The 17,179-nt window shown below is 41.1% G+C and overlaps 1 protein-coding gene across 1 annotated transcript in view; it reads right to left on the bottom strand.

Annotated features, from left to right (window-relative positions):
• Positions 1–17,179, bottom strand: part of LOC101414600 (phospholipid-transporting ATPase IB-like) — a 207,597-nt gene that overhangs the window by 109,305 nt on the left and 81,113 nt on the right. The window contains 5 exon segments of the mRNA XM_058276906.2: positions 2,013–2,062; positions 3,283–3,365; positions 3,968–4,073; positions 11,577–11,652; positions 13,136–13,224. Coding sequence (XP_058132889.2) covers positions 2,013–2,062; positions 3,283–3,365; positions 3,968–4,073; positions 11,577–11,652; positions 13,136–13,224 — 404 coding nt within the window.

The following is a 17,179-nucleotide window of genomic DNA, read 5'->3' as shown; positions in this document are numbered from 1 at the left end:
GGGGGGGAGAGGGAAGTGGGAGGAAAGACTGTTAAAATCCAAACACTTCAGCATCAGAAAAGAGTGCTTCACGTAAAATAATAGTAATAATAATACATACCCAAAAGAAGTGCTACATCTGCCCTTACTTTGTGTCGGGCATTGTTACTTAATCTTCACAACAATCCAATGAGAAGGATGTCCTTATTATTCCCATTTTACACACCAAGAATCTGAGGCACAGAATGGTTGAGTACCTAGGAAAGTCATGAGCTAGGCAGTACTCGAATCACAGTTGTGACCCCGAGGGATCTGTTTTCCTCTTAAGTCTCCCCGTGCTCTTGTCTCCCTCCTCATACCTCCTTCCGTATACATCTGTGCTCCTTATTTCCCTCTTTCCTCCTCCTTCCTCCTCCAGCCTGCTGGTCCCACAAGCAGCACATTCTGACAGCAAGATGGCAGCTCTGCCAGGCCAGGCCAGCAATGTGTCAGCATGAGACTGGGCATGAAAGGCTGGAGAGCAAAGCACCCCCACCTCCCTGGGAGACCCCTGGGAGCCCCAGCAGTCAGGTCTTCTTTTTTTTTTTTTTTAAGATTTATTTATTTCTCTCCCCTTCCCCCCACCTGTCCCTGTTGTCTGTTCTCAGTGTCTATTTGCTGCATCTTCTTCTTTGTCCGCTTCTGTTGTTGTCAGCGGCAGGGGAATCTGTGTTTCTTTTTGTTGCGCCATCTTGTGTCAGCTCTCCGTGTGTGCGGCACCATTCTTGGGCAGGCTGCACTTTCTTTTGCACTAGGCGGCTCTCCTTACGGGCACACTCCTTGAGCGTGGGGCTCCCCTATGCAGGGACACCCCTTCATGGCAGGACACTCCTTGCACGCATCAGCACTGCACATGGGCCAGCTGCACATGGGTCAAGGAGGCCCAGGGTTTGAACCGCAAACCTCCCATGTGGTAGATGGACATCTAACCACTGGGCCAAGTCCACTTCCCCAGTCAGGCCTTCTTAAATGAGAGGTTTCATCTGCCCCCAACCTCACTTTTTACATAGTCTAAGCCCAAAGCTTCTGCCCTTCAAAAATGGTCTAGGTACGTGAGATTGGTCCTAAAACTGGAGCCTAGAACAAGAGGACCTTCTAATGGGAGATGAAGGATTAGTGGCTCCTTTACTTAGAACCCTGAAAGGATGCTATACATGGAAAGGAAGTAATTTAAGGCACCTGGCTAGAAGTCCACGTTTTCATAACAGGAAGTACCTGATCTAGTAATGGCAGTCACATATATTTTTTAAAGGGAAATCTAGAATGAATACAGAGATATTTTCTTGTAATAAAGATGTTAGGAAAAAAAGAGTAAGAGGGATTTGGTAACAACTTTTCCCAAGCCTTAAAGCATTTTAAAAATGTCATTGGGGAACAAGACTTTAAAGCGATGATTTTAAAAGTCATTGCATATTGGGAAGAACGTTGGAAATGCTCAGATGGTTCAAGAGAAAAGACATCACGAGTCCTGAGGAAAAAGTCTGATGTCCGCTCAGGAATTAGGACATGGCACCCACAGCAGCAGGCCCTCTGGGGCCTAAAAGGAGAGGAGGATCTGGGTGCACTTTTTTTTTCTTTTTCTTTTTCTTTAAAGAAACAGTCATAGTTTTCTTTTTCTTTAAAGAAACAATCTTTGGGAAAGTAATTTCCAACACCATCCATTCATCAGATAGTTCTTGAGCACTTCCATGAGGTGATTCCTGTGCTCCTGGAGAGAGAGTTGTTAAGTAATAAAACGGATTTAAAATCACAACTCGGACTAAGAGAAGAGCTATGAAGGGGAGCCACACGAACCCATTTGGGTTTACAAGAAGGGAAGTTGACCCGAAGAAGCTTGAAGAGGTAAGAATGAGCTGGTGTTTAAAGGATGGCTAGAGATCAACCAGAACTTATTGAGTCTCTGATTCTCTTTGACTGACGTGTTCAACTCTTGGTTGAACAAGTCATGGAAGCAGCTCTGGGAAATAGATGAACTGTATGAAAACGTAACTTACCTAGAAAACTCCAGGATATTAAGAATTTCAAACGTGTGTTTTTCTCCCATCTACAGAAAGATAAGGCAACATAGTCTTACCTGAGGAAAAAGAGCATGAATCTTGCAAAAACAACTCACTCCCCCATTCAGAAACAGGTTTTACTCTCCAAATAAACATCTTTTTCCAAATATCTATTTTCTTCCGAGTGTGTTGAGATGATGACTGACACCATCCTCTGGGGAGGACCTTGTTTGCCATGTGGCCAACTCTAGCAGGCCAGATGTTTCCAGTAGTGCCAGTTGAGACTGATATGCCTCTGCTTTGAGTGTTTTGGTTTAAATTCGGCACTGTTAGAAACACCCAACACTCTTGGGTGGCAGGGATATAGAGAGCGTCCATCAACATACAACAATGGGAGTACAAGCAAATCTTCTAATAAAATTTCACAGACTAAATGTAATCTTAGATCATTCGAAGAGGTAAAGATGGAAAGAGGTGCGCTGCTATAACATTTTATAGCAATGAATCATGCCCCCTTTACTAAATGTCTCCAGTGACAGCCTCTTGACCTCTAGTAGCATGACCAATATATCTCTGACTCTACCAGCTCCCAGCTTCACCCATATGGCACTGCACAATTTCAAATAATTTGAGGGCCTTCTGTGTGTCAGATACCATGGATGTGAAGTTGAATTAATCGGTTCCTTCTACCAAGGTCTCCAAGTCATGTAAAAATCCCAAACTGATCCATGGATTATTAGAGAAGTGAAATTCAACTTGCTGGCTGCCACGTTTACTTCGCTTCTGCTTGTTTTTCAAAATATCAAAGGCTTGCAGTGAATGGTTATCCAGACAGAACAAGGAAATACATACAATAAAATTAATAACTCAGCAGAACAGAACGAGCTGAAAAATATTTTGGACCATTTTAATTCGTTGTAGAAAAGATTAATACCTTTCTAGAAGGGCTGGTGAGTCACTCTTTAGAATAGCTTACTCGCATTGGGTACTTTACTCTGTACCAGGCACTAATTCAAATTACTTGACATGTATTATTAACCTGTTTACTCATCACATGAATTCTGTGACATGGTGTGATGAGAAAACTAAGGTAAGGCATAGAGAAGTTAGGTGACGTGCCCGAGAGCAATGGCTAGGGAGTTGTGAGGCCAGGATGGAACTCCAGCTCTGTGACTCCGGAGCCCGCGTTCCCTGCCACAAAGCTCCTGAGCTCTCTGGAAGAGCAGATCTACGCAAAACGCTAAAAAGTACACAAGGTGCTACTCACAGCTTCTACGGTAATGGAGTAAGGTGTTCTTGTAGTGAAAACAAAGCCAAGTTTTTTTGCTCCTTTCACTAACGCTGCCTCATCTGTCAATAAAGAGTGTACATTAATAGGGGTTGAGCAAATGCACTAACACTGAATTTAATTTAATACAGAATCTTGTCATCCAGCACTGAAAATACAATTGTCATATTTTTATACTTGATTCCTTTGCATAGAATGCACTTAATCTTGCCTCTAGGTACCATTTAGTGTGCATGAAAGAGGAAAATTGGTTAAATAGAGCCTCTTTCAGTGGGGCCAAAATGAATTCGGCAGGTGGAAGGTGAAACACTTTCTTACAACTCATTGCTGTGATCTTGCTTGCTCTGGAAGACATAACATCTCCATAAAATGTTGAAGGGTCTGCCTCTTCCCTCGGCTTTATTACTGATTATAACCAGACATGCTCACTAAGCTCCAGGCTCCAGGCACCACCCAGCCTCCTCAGTGCAGTCTTTGGGGGAGGGGGACAAGCAGCCCCAGAGGTCAGGGCTGCACTGTGACATGATGACCCTGACCTGTGAGAACTCCAGGGAGGGTAAACGCAACAATCTAGTCTAGGGCATCAGCAGCACCAGCCTCCTCTGAGGGCTTGTCACCTGCCAGGTACCATGAGCTCTATGCTTGACATGAACATAACACCTACCTGGAAAGGAGGCCTGGTAGATTACATCATTTCCATCTTTCTCGGGAAAGACAGTGTGGCACACACATAAAAGGGTAAGAAATTCCTTTATATAATTTTCTGTGGGCTATAAAACAAGTTACTAAGTTAGTGAGCCTCTTCCAACACCAGTGATGTGAGAATTATATTCTGCAATCATACTGACTGAGGTTTGACGTTAGGTATATAGAGTCATAAACCAGCTAAAAGCCACATGATGAATTCAAAATTAGTCTGTGACGTGCCTGCCAGGTCAGGGACAGTGGAGGAGGCTGGGGAGAGCATAGGGAACAAGACAACTCTGCCCTCTCGAAGTTTCTAGTTTCGCTGAGGAGATAGACTTCCTTAAAACTGGAGGAGACACACTTTATACCCACAGGAATGGCCTGGAATAAAAATGTCAGATAATAATAAATGTTGTTGAGAATATGGAGAAATCAGAGACCTCATACATTGCTTGTGGGAATGTAAACTGGGGCAGCTGCTTTGGAAAACAGGATGGCAATTGTTCAAAAGGTCAAATATAGAGTTACCACATGACCCAGCAGTTCCACTCTTAAGTATTGTATTAGTCAGCCAAAGGGGTGCTGATGCAAAATACCAGAAATTGGTTGGTTTTTAAAAGGGTATTTATTTGGGGTAGGAGCTTACAGACACCAGGCCCTAATCATAACTCAATCATGCCCAAGTATAGATCAGATTACAAGCATAATCCAATATTTCTTTTTGGAATTCATCAATTATATCAAACTGCTACAGGTATATATAATATATATATTCAAGAGAAATGAAAACTATATCCACACAATAATTTGCGTACAAATGTTCACAGCAGCATTATTCATAATACCCAAAAGATGGAAACAAACCAAATGTTCACCAATGGATGAATAAACAATTGTGATATATCCATATCATGTAATATTTTCCAACCATTAAGAGGCATGAAATAGTGGTACATGCCACAACATGGATGAATCTTGAAAAATGAAAGCAGCTCATCACAAAAGACCGCATACCATATTATTCCATATAATATGAATATGATTCCAAATAATAGAAAATGTCCACAATAAGCAAATTTATGAAAACAAAAAGTAGATTAGTGGTTGCTTTGGGCTAGGGGAGATGTGGGGTAGGGAGGTATTAGCTAAAGAGTACAGGGTTTCTTTTTGAGATCACAAAAATATTCTAAAATTGACTGTGATGGTTGCACAGATCTGTAAATATACTAAAACCCACTGTAAATTTTATGCCATGTAAATTGCATCTTAATAAAACAGTTTAAAAACAACACCTGGAGGAGTCCACCCAATCAAGATGGCAAACTGAGAAGCTTCAGGGCTCCATCCCCCACAGAAACTGAAAAACCAGCAAGAACTGGCAGAAATAGCTTTCTCAAAGCTCAGAAAACAGTTATACGACTGCAGTCACAGGGCAAGCACCAAATCAAGAAAAAAGCTACCTCAAAATGGTAGGACCTTATGTCCCCTGGTTGGTATCCCCCACCCCCCAACCCCACCAGCTTGGCCCAGGGCTGGCCCATGCTCCCAGTTGGATGCCTGGTACCAGTTCTGGAGGGAGCAGAGTAACAATTGGGCACATGGTTGGAGCATGTATGTTTCAGGCCCAAACCATCTGCTGACAGCCTGAGGGTATTGCTGGCCCAAAATTTGCCCTGTATGTAGGAGGTGGCACATGGAGCTCTCCTACAGAATGCCGTGGGAGAGCAGTCAAGTCGTGCTCCTGAGGCCAGGTATTACTGGCTGTAGGACATACATTGCAGTGCCCAGGTCCGGGATGAAACTGTTTCTTGGGGAAGTGGGGACAAAACTATCTGCATAAACAGGGTTTTCCTAAGGCCAAACATGCACGCCCAAGACAAGATGCATGCGGAGAAAGGGCCAAGGACATCCCTACTCTATGGCCTAAATGGTTTGCATGGGTAAACTCTGAAAGAGAGCGCTCCACTTGCAGAGGTCAATCTGCAAAAACTGGAAAGATCTTTCCTTTTGACCTTCCTTTTTTTTTTTTTTTTAATCTTGTTTTTGTTGTTGTTAGCTCCTGACATTCAAGGAAAAAATCTCTCCTAACTAGCTGATACAAGCTTAAGGACCTCAGAGTCTAAATTCTGGGAATAACACATTCAAATATCAAATGTCTAGATTTCACAGAAGATTACCAAACATAAAAAGAAGCAAAAAGAAATGGCCCAGGAAAAGGAGAAGATTCAAGCATTAGAAACTAACAATGAGAAAAAAATTTAAGGAAGCAGATGTGGGTCAAGTGATAGAGGTTCTGCCTACAATATGGGAAGACCTGGGTTCGATCCCTGAGGCCTCCTGGTGAAAAAGAAGAAGAGAAAGCATGCCCATGTGGCAAGCCAGTGCCTGCACAAGTGCCTGCATGGTAAGCCAGTGCCCCACGCAAGTGAGTCACTCAGCAAGATGATGACTCATCAAAAGAGAGACAAGGGGAGAGTCAAGGTGAAGTGCAGCAGAACCAGGAACTGAGGTGGTGCAATTGACAGGGAACCTCTCTCCACAACAGAGGTCTCCAGGATCAAATCCCGGTGAATCCTAGAGGAGAGAAAATGAGAAGAGAAGACAACATAGACAGCAAAAACAGCAGGGTGGGAGGAGGGGAAGGGGGGGAAATAAATACATAAATTTTTTTTAAAAATTTAAATAAAGAAAGAAACCATCCATGAAGAGGATCAGGCCTGTGGCATTCCAGACAGACTTTTAAAAATGGTCCTAAATACACTCAGAGAGCTAAAGGAAAACCTAGACAAAGAACTAGAAAGAAATCAGGAAAATGACAAATGAACACAAGGAGAATATCAATTGAGAGTTTGAAAAGGAACCAAAGAGAGCTGAATACCACAGTGACAGAAATTTTTAAATTCCCTAGAGGGGTTCAACAGAAAATTAGAGCAGGTAGAAGAAAGAATAGTAAACTTGAAGATAGGACAAGAAACCATCTAGTATAAGGAGCAGAGAAAGGGAAAAAAATGAAGAAAAGTGAACAGAGCCTGAGAACCTGTGGAACATGGGCAAGCATATCAATATATGCAGTGTGGGAACCCCAGAAGAAGAAAGTGAGAAAGAGGTAGAGAGAACATTCAAAGAAATAACAGCTGGAAACTTCCCAAATTTAATGAAAGACATGAATATGTACATCCAGGATGCTCAATGAACTCCAAACAGGATAAACCCAAATAAACCTACACTGTGCCATGTTATAATCAAACTGTCAAATGCCAAAGATAAAGAGAAAACTCTGAAAGCCACAAGAGAGAATCAATGTGTCACATACAAGAGAGCCTGAATAAGATTAAGTGCCAATGTCTAGTGAAGGAAGATGAACCATTATGCCAGTCCCTTGGCATTGATGATTGTACTTATGAACCTTCTCTTGTGAAACTGAGACTTAGCTTAGTATTATAGGTGCCTAAGAGTTACCTCCTGAAAGCCTCTTGTCAGTGGACCTTACTTTGGAATTTATGCTCCCCACTACAGAGTAACAGAGTTAGACTCATTTATAGGTTCTCCACACATGACTCTTCTCCGCCTTTTATTTGAACCCATAATTAACACTACACTCTATCAAGTATATGTCCCAGAGACTTAAATCTTTGGTCCATCCATGTGCCAGTTGTGCCTTGAATTTCAGCAGAGTTGCAACACTTCCTCTCCAGTTCATTGGACTCATCTATGACAACTAACAAGGAGATAATGATGGACAACGCCCATCCCACGAAACAGAGAGTGTCTGCAACTGCAAGCAAGATAACTCCATCCATCTACCCCATGAGATCTAAGCCCCCTCTCAATCAGAAGCAGAGTGGACATCACCATCCCCAAATCCTCAAGATTGGGGAATGAACAGCAGATGAAAGTAGAGATTATTATTCTAGCCATGGAAGAACTCTTATCATTGATGTAAAGGTAGTGGCCACCAGAGGTTCTGAGGGATGGAGGAGGGAAGAATAGGGATAATATGGGGGCATTTTTGAGATATTGGATTTCCAATACCCCGCCATCTTTGTCCCCTGCCTGCCTCTCCTCCAGTGAAGCTGACCTTCATAGTATCTAGCCTTTACCACAGTGGCTGTGACCTAGACCTTAGCATTATAACATCACAGTGACAGCAATCCCTCAGATCTGAATGCCCAGACCATCGCCTCCTGTCTTTCCAGCTCACGTTCTCTAACACCCCAGCTGTGAGGACACCTCAACCCCATCACTCCTTTGATTCTGCCACTTTCTCTCTGCTCCTTCCTGCCCTCGGGCGCTCACTTTCAGCCTTACCTGGCTTAAGTTTCCTGTCCGTCACTCTAACCACTCCCTTGCATGCACCCTCGACAACCTGGTTCCTGGCATTTACTTCACAAATCTCCAGTCCTCCTTAAACCAAACTCTCTTCCTCTCCATGCCTGCAGAGGAAAACACAACCATTCTGACGGTCTCACTTTAAAGTCACTACCACGAATCTCCTAAGCCCTTACTGCCGTCTGGCAATATGCTGTATTGCCCCATCTTCACACTCTCCCGTTGTTCTGGAGAGCTCTTTTATAACTTATGCTGTCTCCTCAAACCTGCTGTAATCCCTGCTCATCCTCAGCCTCAGCTGATGGCTGAGAACACAGGGACAATCAGAAGATACCTTCTGCTAGTCCCCCGTCTCTGCCCACTGACCAGGGGGTGCTTTCCCTCCAGTTGGTATAGATTTGCCCACCCTCCCATCCAACTCATCCCCCCTCCCCAACTCAAGGACAGCGTTCCAGTTGTTTTCATTTCTCCTTCCTGAATAGTCCCTCACTACATTCCCTCTCTTATTTCTCCTCTCTTTAAACGAAACCAAAACAAACAAATGCTCTTCACCCCATTTCCTCTTCTCATTGCCATTTCTCTGTTCCTCTTTGGACAAAATTCCTAAAAGACTTATTTATCCTTGCTGTCTCCAATTCCCCTGTCCCCAGCCCCTTAAATCAACCCCAGTCAAGCTCACGCCTGGCCACCAGTACAGCACCCACTGGGGAGTCCTGTACATTTTCTTTCAAAAAATAGAGGAAAGCCTATTGCATCCTCCCCCTCCCTGAATTCCCTGATGTTGATAGCTGTGTCTACTATGAGTTCACTCCAGACAGCCGGCTGCATCAAGTACTTAATAGACAAAGATTCCAATTAATCCTGGGAGGCGAACATTATGAGATCCATTGCATATGTGAGAAAAGTGAGGCTTAGGGAATTTGCCCATGTTTAATCAGGTAAAAAAGAATGGATTTGGATTTAAAAGTCAGGTGTGACTAACTCTGGAGAACAGGATCATAACATATACTCTGAATTTCTGAAGGGCAGATATCTTAAGTTTCATATTGACTTGGCTTCCCTAGTTAGAAACTCCAAAAAACATTCACCCAAGAGGAGTTCATTAATCATTGTTAAATAAACTGAGGAAAGTCCACTATCATGTGACCAGTTTGGTCACAAAGGATTACAGATATATTGGATTATAGACAAGTATGGTTGGTTCAATTGTTTTAGGAAAAGAGAGAATTTTTTTCCTATGATAATAGCGGACTAAAGACTTGGAGATCATGGGTTGAGGTTCCAGATCAATGCCAACCCCTCAGAAGAACAACTGTGCCCTCTAGCACTGTGCCCTGCTCTGCTGACCTCAACACGTACAGTTTGGAACCATCCTGCTCATGTATTTGTCCTCTGGTTTCCTGTCTCTGCAGCACTGTGAGAGCAGGGAAATTGCCTCTCGGGTCCTCTGCCACCCCCATATCTGGAGCATTGTGAGCGAGAGGAAGGAGGCAGGAGAGGGAGTGGCAGCTCAGACAGGAGGGAGTTCAGGCAGGAACTTTAGGGGTTTCACATTAGGTGCAATGGGAAACAACTGAAGTGCTCTAAGCAGGAAGGTGCCATGATCCAAAGCATGTTTTTATAAAGAGCACTTGGAGAAAGCAAGAATGGAAGCAGGAAGACTAGCCAGGAGGCCTCTGTTATTCAGGAGAACATGACAGAAATAAGAGAGAAAGTGTGTGGGTTGAGCAGGGAGGACAGCAGCATTTAACAGATGCTATGGATACATGCGAGGCATGTTGGAGGGAAGCTAAGTGGTTTTGGGAAAACCACTTAATAAAACCTCAGAACATAAAGACTGTACAGGTGAACTGTGCATAAACAATTGTTTCTTTTCTAACTCAAAAGTAAAAGTCAACATTCTGCAAAGGCCAAATTTTTCCACCGTCTGCCCAGGACCCTCCTCCCCATTTCATTACCTCCTTGATCTCATCTCCCTTTCATGCCCTTTGTAAGAAGCCACCCTAAACCCTTTGCCATTCCTCACACACTCCAGGCATGCTTCTACCACTGGGCCTTTGCACATGCTGTGCTTCTGCGCTCACTTGACTCTCCTCCCAAATCGCCATGTGGCTCACACCATGATTTCCTTAGGTCTTTCCATAAACTGCCCCTTCTTAGGGAGACTGTCCCTTGCCTTATTTTAAATCGCAACACCTCATCCCTCTGTATCCCATTCTCCTACTTTGTTTTTCTCCATAAAATCATCATTTGCTCCATTCAGATAGATGGTAAACAAACAAACAAACAAACAAAACCCAACAAACCCTTTTTCGCTGAGGACTGGTAAATCTCTCTGCTCCTGAGCAAGCCAGAAACAATGCAGCAATGAACAGTGATTTTAAAATCACTGCATTGATCTGGATGTAAACTGAACTTTGTGTCACTTTGCCAAAACAAACCGTATGCACTTTGTTTAAATGAGTTCTTAATTGTGAGTTTTACTGACTGTGTGCAAAAACAGGGCCCTGGGCTCTAAGCAACTGGGGGAGAGAACGGAGCCAGGGTCTCAGCTGGGTCAGAGTACTTGAGTGCCCTTGTGGATGGGATGGAAAGATTTTCTCATATCAGGACCATAGCCCAGTGGGGGGGTGGCCAGGGGTAGATAGCAAGTTTCCCCTCCTAGGTTTGGGTCCACACAGTCCAGAGCAAGGGACTGTTGTCCTCGGAGTCATGGGGGATGAGGAGGAGAGGACAGGGATGCAAGAAGGTAGAGGTGGCAAGTCCTTGGTCCTCTTAGAGGAGCCTTCTGCTATGCATCCTTGGGTCATCCTAGTTCATAAGATGGTCCCATCCAAGCCAAAGCTTCCAGCAATTCTTGGGGAGTTCTGAAATACCCTTATATCTCTGAACAAGAGCAAAGTAAAGACTTCTAGACTGTAAGAGCAACAGATTCTGCCACTCCTCACATGGCACAGGTTCTGCAGGCACTGAGGCAGGGAACCCGAGGTGGACGCTGGCCAGTACTACCACACCAAGCAAACAGAGACAGCCCCACAGAGATCGCTACATATTAAAACATTCTTACAGAATAAGTGAAATTGCTCACTCTAAGACATTTGCTTCATCATATCAGGGTAAAATCTCTTTTATACTATGTGGATTTAAAAAGTTTTCAAGACTCTTCCCTGAGGTCACGAAATTATACCTTAGGAAGATATAATTATTTTGGAGATAGATAGCATTACCTTGTCAACTTAGAATGAAGATAGACTTACATGGCCATTCTTAAAGTTCTTCAACAATGTTGGGTCATCAAATTCACATTGATCTGTGAAGGGAGGAAGTGAGTGTCTACAAAGAAAAACAGAGATGAATTTTAACAAAAAGTTCCTGATAATAACCTTCATTAATTGAAAGGATCTAGATTAACACATAGCTCAATCTTCTCTTTGTAGTAAGTATCCAAAGAGACCATAGAACCATGCTAAATAAAAAGTTTTGTCAATTTTTACATCATTCCAGGTGTTGACCTGCAAAATGGCATTGAAACAGAAAGAACTCAGACAGAAAGAACTCAAAACCTAGATTCTATGGTGTTTGAATAGCACGTGGGGAAAATCTACCAAGGGGAGATTCCTAGGAACTGCTCTCTGAAGTCTAGTAAAAAAAAAAAAAAAAGACACGTGTTATCTCATGTAAGTATTCTGTTACTGATAAAAGTACATAGCAGGAAGAGTATCCTGTGAACTAGAGCAGATGTACATCACTATTGCAGGGTGGTGGGAATGTGGAAAAGCATGGGAAAACTACAATTGGTGTCACCTATAGACTGTGGTTAACAGCAATACTATAATATTCTTGCAGCAATGCCAAAAATGTACTATGTTGATAATGGAGGTATATGGAAAAAGTGTGCCAAATGTACACTCTGGACCATGGTTGGTGGTTGAGACTCTGATGATATTATCTCATGATCTGTAACAAATGTTCCACCATGGTGTGGTGTGTTGGTGAGGAGAGTAGTATGGGAATTCTACACATGTGCATGATTGTTTTGTAAGTTCACAATCTCTGTAATAAAAATATATTTTTAAAAAATAGGATGGGTTGGAGGAAAATGCACCAAATGTAAGATAGGGACTATAGTTAGTAGTAATATTTTGATGATGCTCTTGCATAGTTTGTAACAAATGTTTCACAACAATGCAAGGTGTAAGAGAGGCCCCTGTATGATGTTATGCATGTTTATTTGGTAAGTTCACAATCTTAACTATACACTTATTGTTTATACTTGTTCATGCATGAATGATATACTTAAATATATATATACATATATATTTTTTTTAAGTACACTGCAGGGATAATGAAACAAGGGCAAAATAGAAAAGGATGACACTTACTTACCTGATGCTTTCTGTATCACCATTGTTTGTTTCTGAGTGATTACTAGGGGAAAATAAGGGAAGAAATACAATTGTTACAAAATAGTGATTAGCTGGGTTTACTATGCTAAATGATTTTCATATAATTTATTATGGCTATGCTAGATAATGAAAGTAAAACTCCCCAGAATGTCTATAAAGTTTATAATGGCTATACTGGATCACAAATATAAAGCTCCCTAGGATTTATATATAATTTATAATGGCTATGTTAGATCATAAATACATAACTCCCTAGGATTTCTAACTATATAAAAAATCAGATATAAACCATATATTTTGTCAACTGAAAGATGTATTATAAATTCAGGCAGGACTTGGAGAAAATAAAGTTAATTCTATTAAGAAAATAAATGTGAATTTCCACAGAGTATGGCAATAAAAACACTTACCCATAAATTATGCCTGCAATGGAGCACTTCCTAAATGTCATAATATTGCAAGTGAGGATTCCCATTTTATCAGAAAATAAGAATTTTACCTAACAAGGAAAAAGTGAACATGATAAATTACACACATTTAAAATGCAAATATTCACAAAACAAGAAGCTCAGTCTTAAATGTTTAGGCTTCTTCCCGGAACCCTACTTTTCCCTTTGTTTTGCAGTGGAGATGAAATTATTTGTTAACATATGTTGTTGTTTAAACCTTTACACCTAAGGAAATCAAAGTCCGAGTTCATTTTCCTGCCACAAGAAATCTCATTGGAAGTAATTGACACTGGCTAACCCTCAAAACCTCTTAAGAATTATCCCATAACTATACTAAAAATTAATATAAAGAAATCATTAAGAATACATATACATGTATAACAACCAGATAAGAAGGAATGCCAATTTCAAAGCCCTTTTAATCATGCTCACAACTATAATGCCCATTTCTAAGACAGCATGTAAATTCTGAAGATGGTCATTTCTGTCCAACAAATGCCGCAAAGCAATGTGGGGTTAAATGGTTTTAAGGGATTCGAATCATTTGGTAAGATGAGAGAGATACAGATTAACTTTGGATTTTGTTAAATCAAGTAGCCAATAAAAAATAATAATAAACATAAAATGAGTGGAAAATGTAAAGTCAGATATATAAATCACACTAAATTTGAATAGTCTGACGACAGAAGGCAGAAACTGTCATATATTCTGCATACACATGTGCACAGAAGAACACATGTAAAACAATTTGATAAAAAAAAATGAAAGGGGGAGCAGATGTGGCTCAAGAAGTTGAGTGCCTGCCTCCCACATGAGAAGTCCTGGGTTCGGTTCCCAGTGCCTTCTAAAGAAGACAAGCAGACAACAGCAGACATCAAGCAAAAAAACCAATGAGCAGACAATGAGCAAAAAAGCAATGAGCAAAAACAATGAGCAGACAACAAGCAAAAACAAGACAATGAGCAAAACAATGAACAGACGAGAAAAAAATGAAAAAAATGAAAGGATGGAAAAAGAGATCAAGTAAATGAAAACAAAGAACTAGCAGGAATAGAATATTAATGTCAGACAAGATAGAAGTTAAGATTCAGAATACAAAAGAAGTTAAAGGAAGACATTAAGTAATAGTAATATACAAAATTTATATAGAAACTGTATAAACCAAACAAAATGTAAGTACATAAAGCAAATAGAACTTGATAAAAATCAATAATTCTCAGAGAATTCAGAATATTTCTTACAGAATTTTGCAGTTCTAAATAAATAAAAACTATTATAGGACCCAGAAAAAATTTAAATATAGTAAGTTGGATTTAATAGATATAGAACCTTATGTCCTGCAAAGAGAGAAAACCTATTTTAATGTCTTTACAAAAATAATGTAAGACATAAATCCTTCAAAGAGAGAATCAAAATGGAAGTGACAAGCTATTAAAAAAAAAAGCTATATATAATCCATTCAAAGTGTACATTCAGTGGCTCTCATTTTCATCACAGAGTTGTGTTGTCATCACCACAGTCAATTGTAGAATGTTTTCATTACTACAAAGCATGGGACTGTTTAACACAATGAATCCTGTGTTGGCAGATGGACTGTGATTAACAGAACAAATATGAGAATGTTCTCTCATAAAACTATAACAAGTATATAATACTAATACAGGATGTTAATAACTGGCTAGGTTCCCCCCAGTGTGGGACATGACTCCCGGGGATGGGCCTCCCTGGTGCTGAGGGATTACTACCAAGTACCAGCTGATGATGTAACTAGAAAGTGACCTTGAATACAAGGGTCGACTTGGACCAGCTGAATATCTTGGTCTGCATGTAATGCCAGGAGTTGAAAATGCTTTTTGACCTGAATCAAGGGGGAGATGGAAAGAACAGGTGAGTTTGTATGACTATGAGTCTCCAAAAAAGAGCCAGGAGGTTATCAGAGGGATTGCCCTTATGCACACCTCAGCAGAGTCCCAGAGACAGATAAAGTAGATATAACCCCGGGTATTGGTTCTTCTGAGGGCTACAAAGACACACAGGTTCTATGATCATGGCAAATGGAGTTCAGTGCCATGTCAGTTGGCCCTCCTTTGGAGTTTGTGTTTCTGTGTGATGGAGCTGGACTCAGGTGTGGTCTTTTTTCACAAGCCTCTCCTGTTGCATTTACCAGAACTGTAGTTAGTGCTGGGGTTTAATTCATACCCAGAGGATCTGAATCTCTGGACTGACCATGTGATAGCCAGGCCCTGAGCCTCAACAGACTTCAGCTCCTACACTCTGGTTTATTGGACTTACCCCACTCAGCCAACATGGAGTTGAAGAAGGTCAACCACCACACCATGGAGCCAAGAGTGCCTACAACTGAAAGCAGGAGGATTGCATCCAGCATCCATGTGGAATCTAAGCCCCCTCTTGACGTAGATGTAGAGTAGACACAACTAATCCAAGGTCCACAGGATGGAGGAATAGAATATGGATTAGAGTGGACTTACTGATATTCTATTCATGAACTATTGTGATTAGTAATCAAAGAAAATGTGGCATTGGTGTGGAGAAAGAGATGAGATGTGGAGGTGTTTTCAGGACTTGGAGTTGTCCTGGGTGGTGCTGTAGGGATAATTACCGGACATTTTATGTCCTCCCATGGCCCACTGGATGGAACGTAGGAGAGTGTGGGCTATGATGTGGACCATTGACCATGAGGTGCAGCAGTGCTCAGAGATGTATTCACCAAAAGAAATGAATGTCTCATGATGATGAAGGAGATTGTTGCTATGGGGGGAGGAGTGGGGTGAGGGGGGTGGGGGGTATATGGGGACCTCATATTTTCTGAATGTAATAAAAAAATAAATAAATTTTTTAAAAAAGAATTGGGTAAAATCATCTGGAGTTTATATGTATTAAAGCCCTATATATCTACTAAAAAAATAATAATAACTGGCTAGGTTGGGGGGGAAAATACACCAAATGTAAGATATCTGATATAGTTAGTAGTAATATTTTGATGATGCTCTTTCATAGCTTATAACAATTGTTTCACATCAATGCAAGGTATTGATTGTGGGGTGATGTATGGGAGCCCTGTATGATGATATACATGTTTGTTTTGTAACTTCACAACTTTTACTATACACTTATTGTTTTTATATGTTCATGTATGAATGATAAACTTCAATAAAAAAGTTTTTTAAAAAGCTAGAAAAGGCAGCAGACTTGGTCCAGTGGTTAGGGCGTCTGTCTACCACATGGGAGGTCCGCGGTTCAAACCCCGGGCCTCCTAGACCCAAGTGCAGCCAGCCCATGCGCAGTGCTGATGCGCACAAGGAGTTCCGTGCCACGCAAGGGTGTCCCCATGTAGGGAGCCCCACGCACAAGGAGTGTGCCCCATAAGGAGAGCCGCCCAGTGCAAAAGAAAGTGCAGCCTGCCTAAGAATGGCACCGCCCACACGGAGAGCTGACACAACAAGAATATGCAACAAAAAGAAACACAGATTCCCATGCTGCTGACAACAACAGAAACAGACAAAGAAGACACTGCAAATAGACACAGAGAACAGACAACTGGGGTGGGAGGGAAATAAAAAAATTAAATAAATAATAAAATAAAAATAAAATAAAAAGTTAGAAAAAGGAGATTTCCTCATAACAAAACCTACAGGAATCAGTCAAAGCCAAAGACAAAAGAAAATGTATAACCTCAAATGCTTTTTTTGTTAAATAAGAAAAGCTAAAAGCAGAGTAACTTAGACATATAAAGAAAAAAACAACAACAAAAGAAATAAAAAGAAAACAGATGAAGGAATTAGTAAAGATTTAAAAAACTGAAATGAAAATAAATTAGTGAAAAGAAGAATAAATTCAAAGTTTCTCTGAAAAGATAAAAAATATAGATAAACCCTATATGAACCTGTGTAAGGAAAAGGGAAAATAAGCACTTTACAATATATGAAATGAGAAGCGAGCGAGAAAGGCAATATCACTGAAGATACAGAAAAGATTTTTTAAAAT

This window comes from Dasypus novemcinctus, chromosome 15, assembly GCF_030445035.2.
Source record: "Dasypus novemcinctus isolate mDasNov1 chromosome 15, mDasNov1.1.hap2, whole genome shotgun sequence".
Lineage (NCBI taxonomy): Eukaryota > Metazoa > Chordata > Mammalia > Cingulata > Dasypodidae > Dasypus > Dasypus novemcinctus.
Note: the sequence above shows the minus strand (reverse complement) of the source record. Positions and strands in the feature narration are given on the sequence as shown.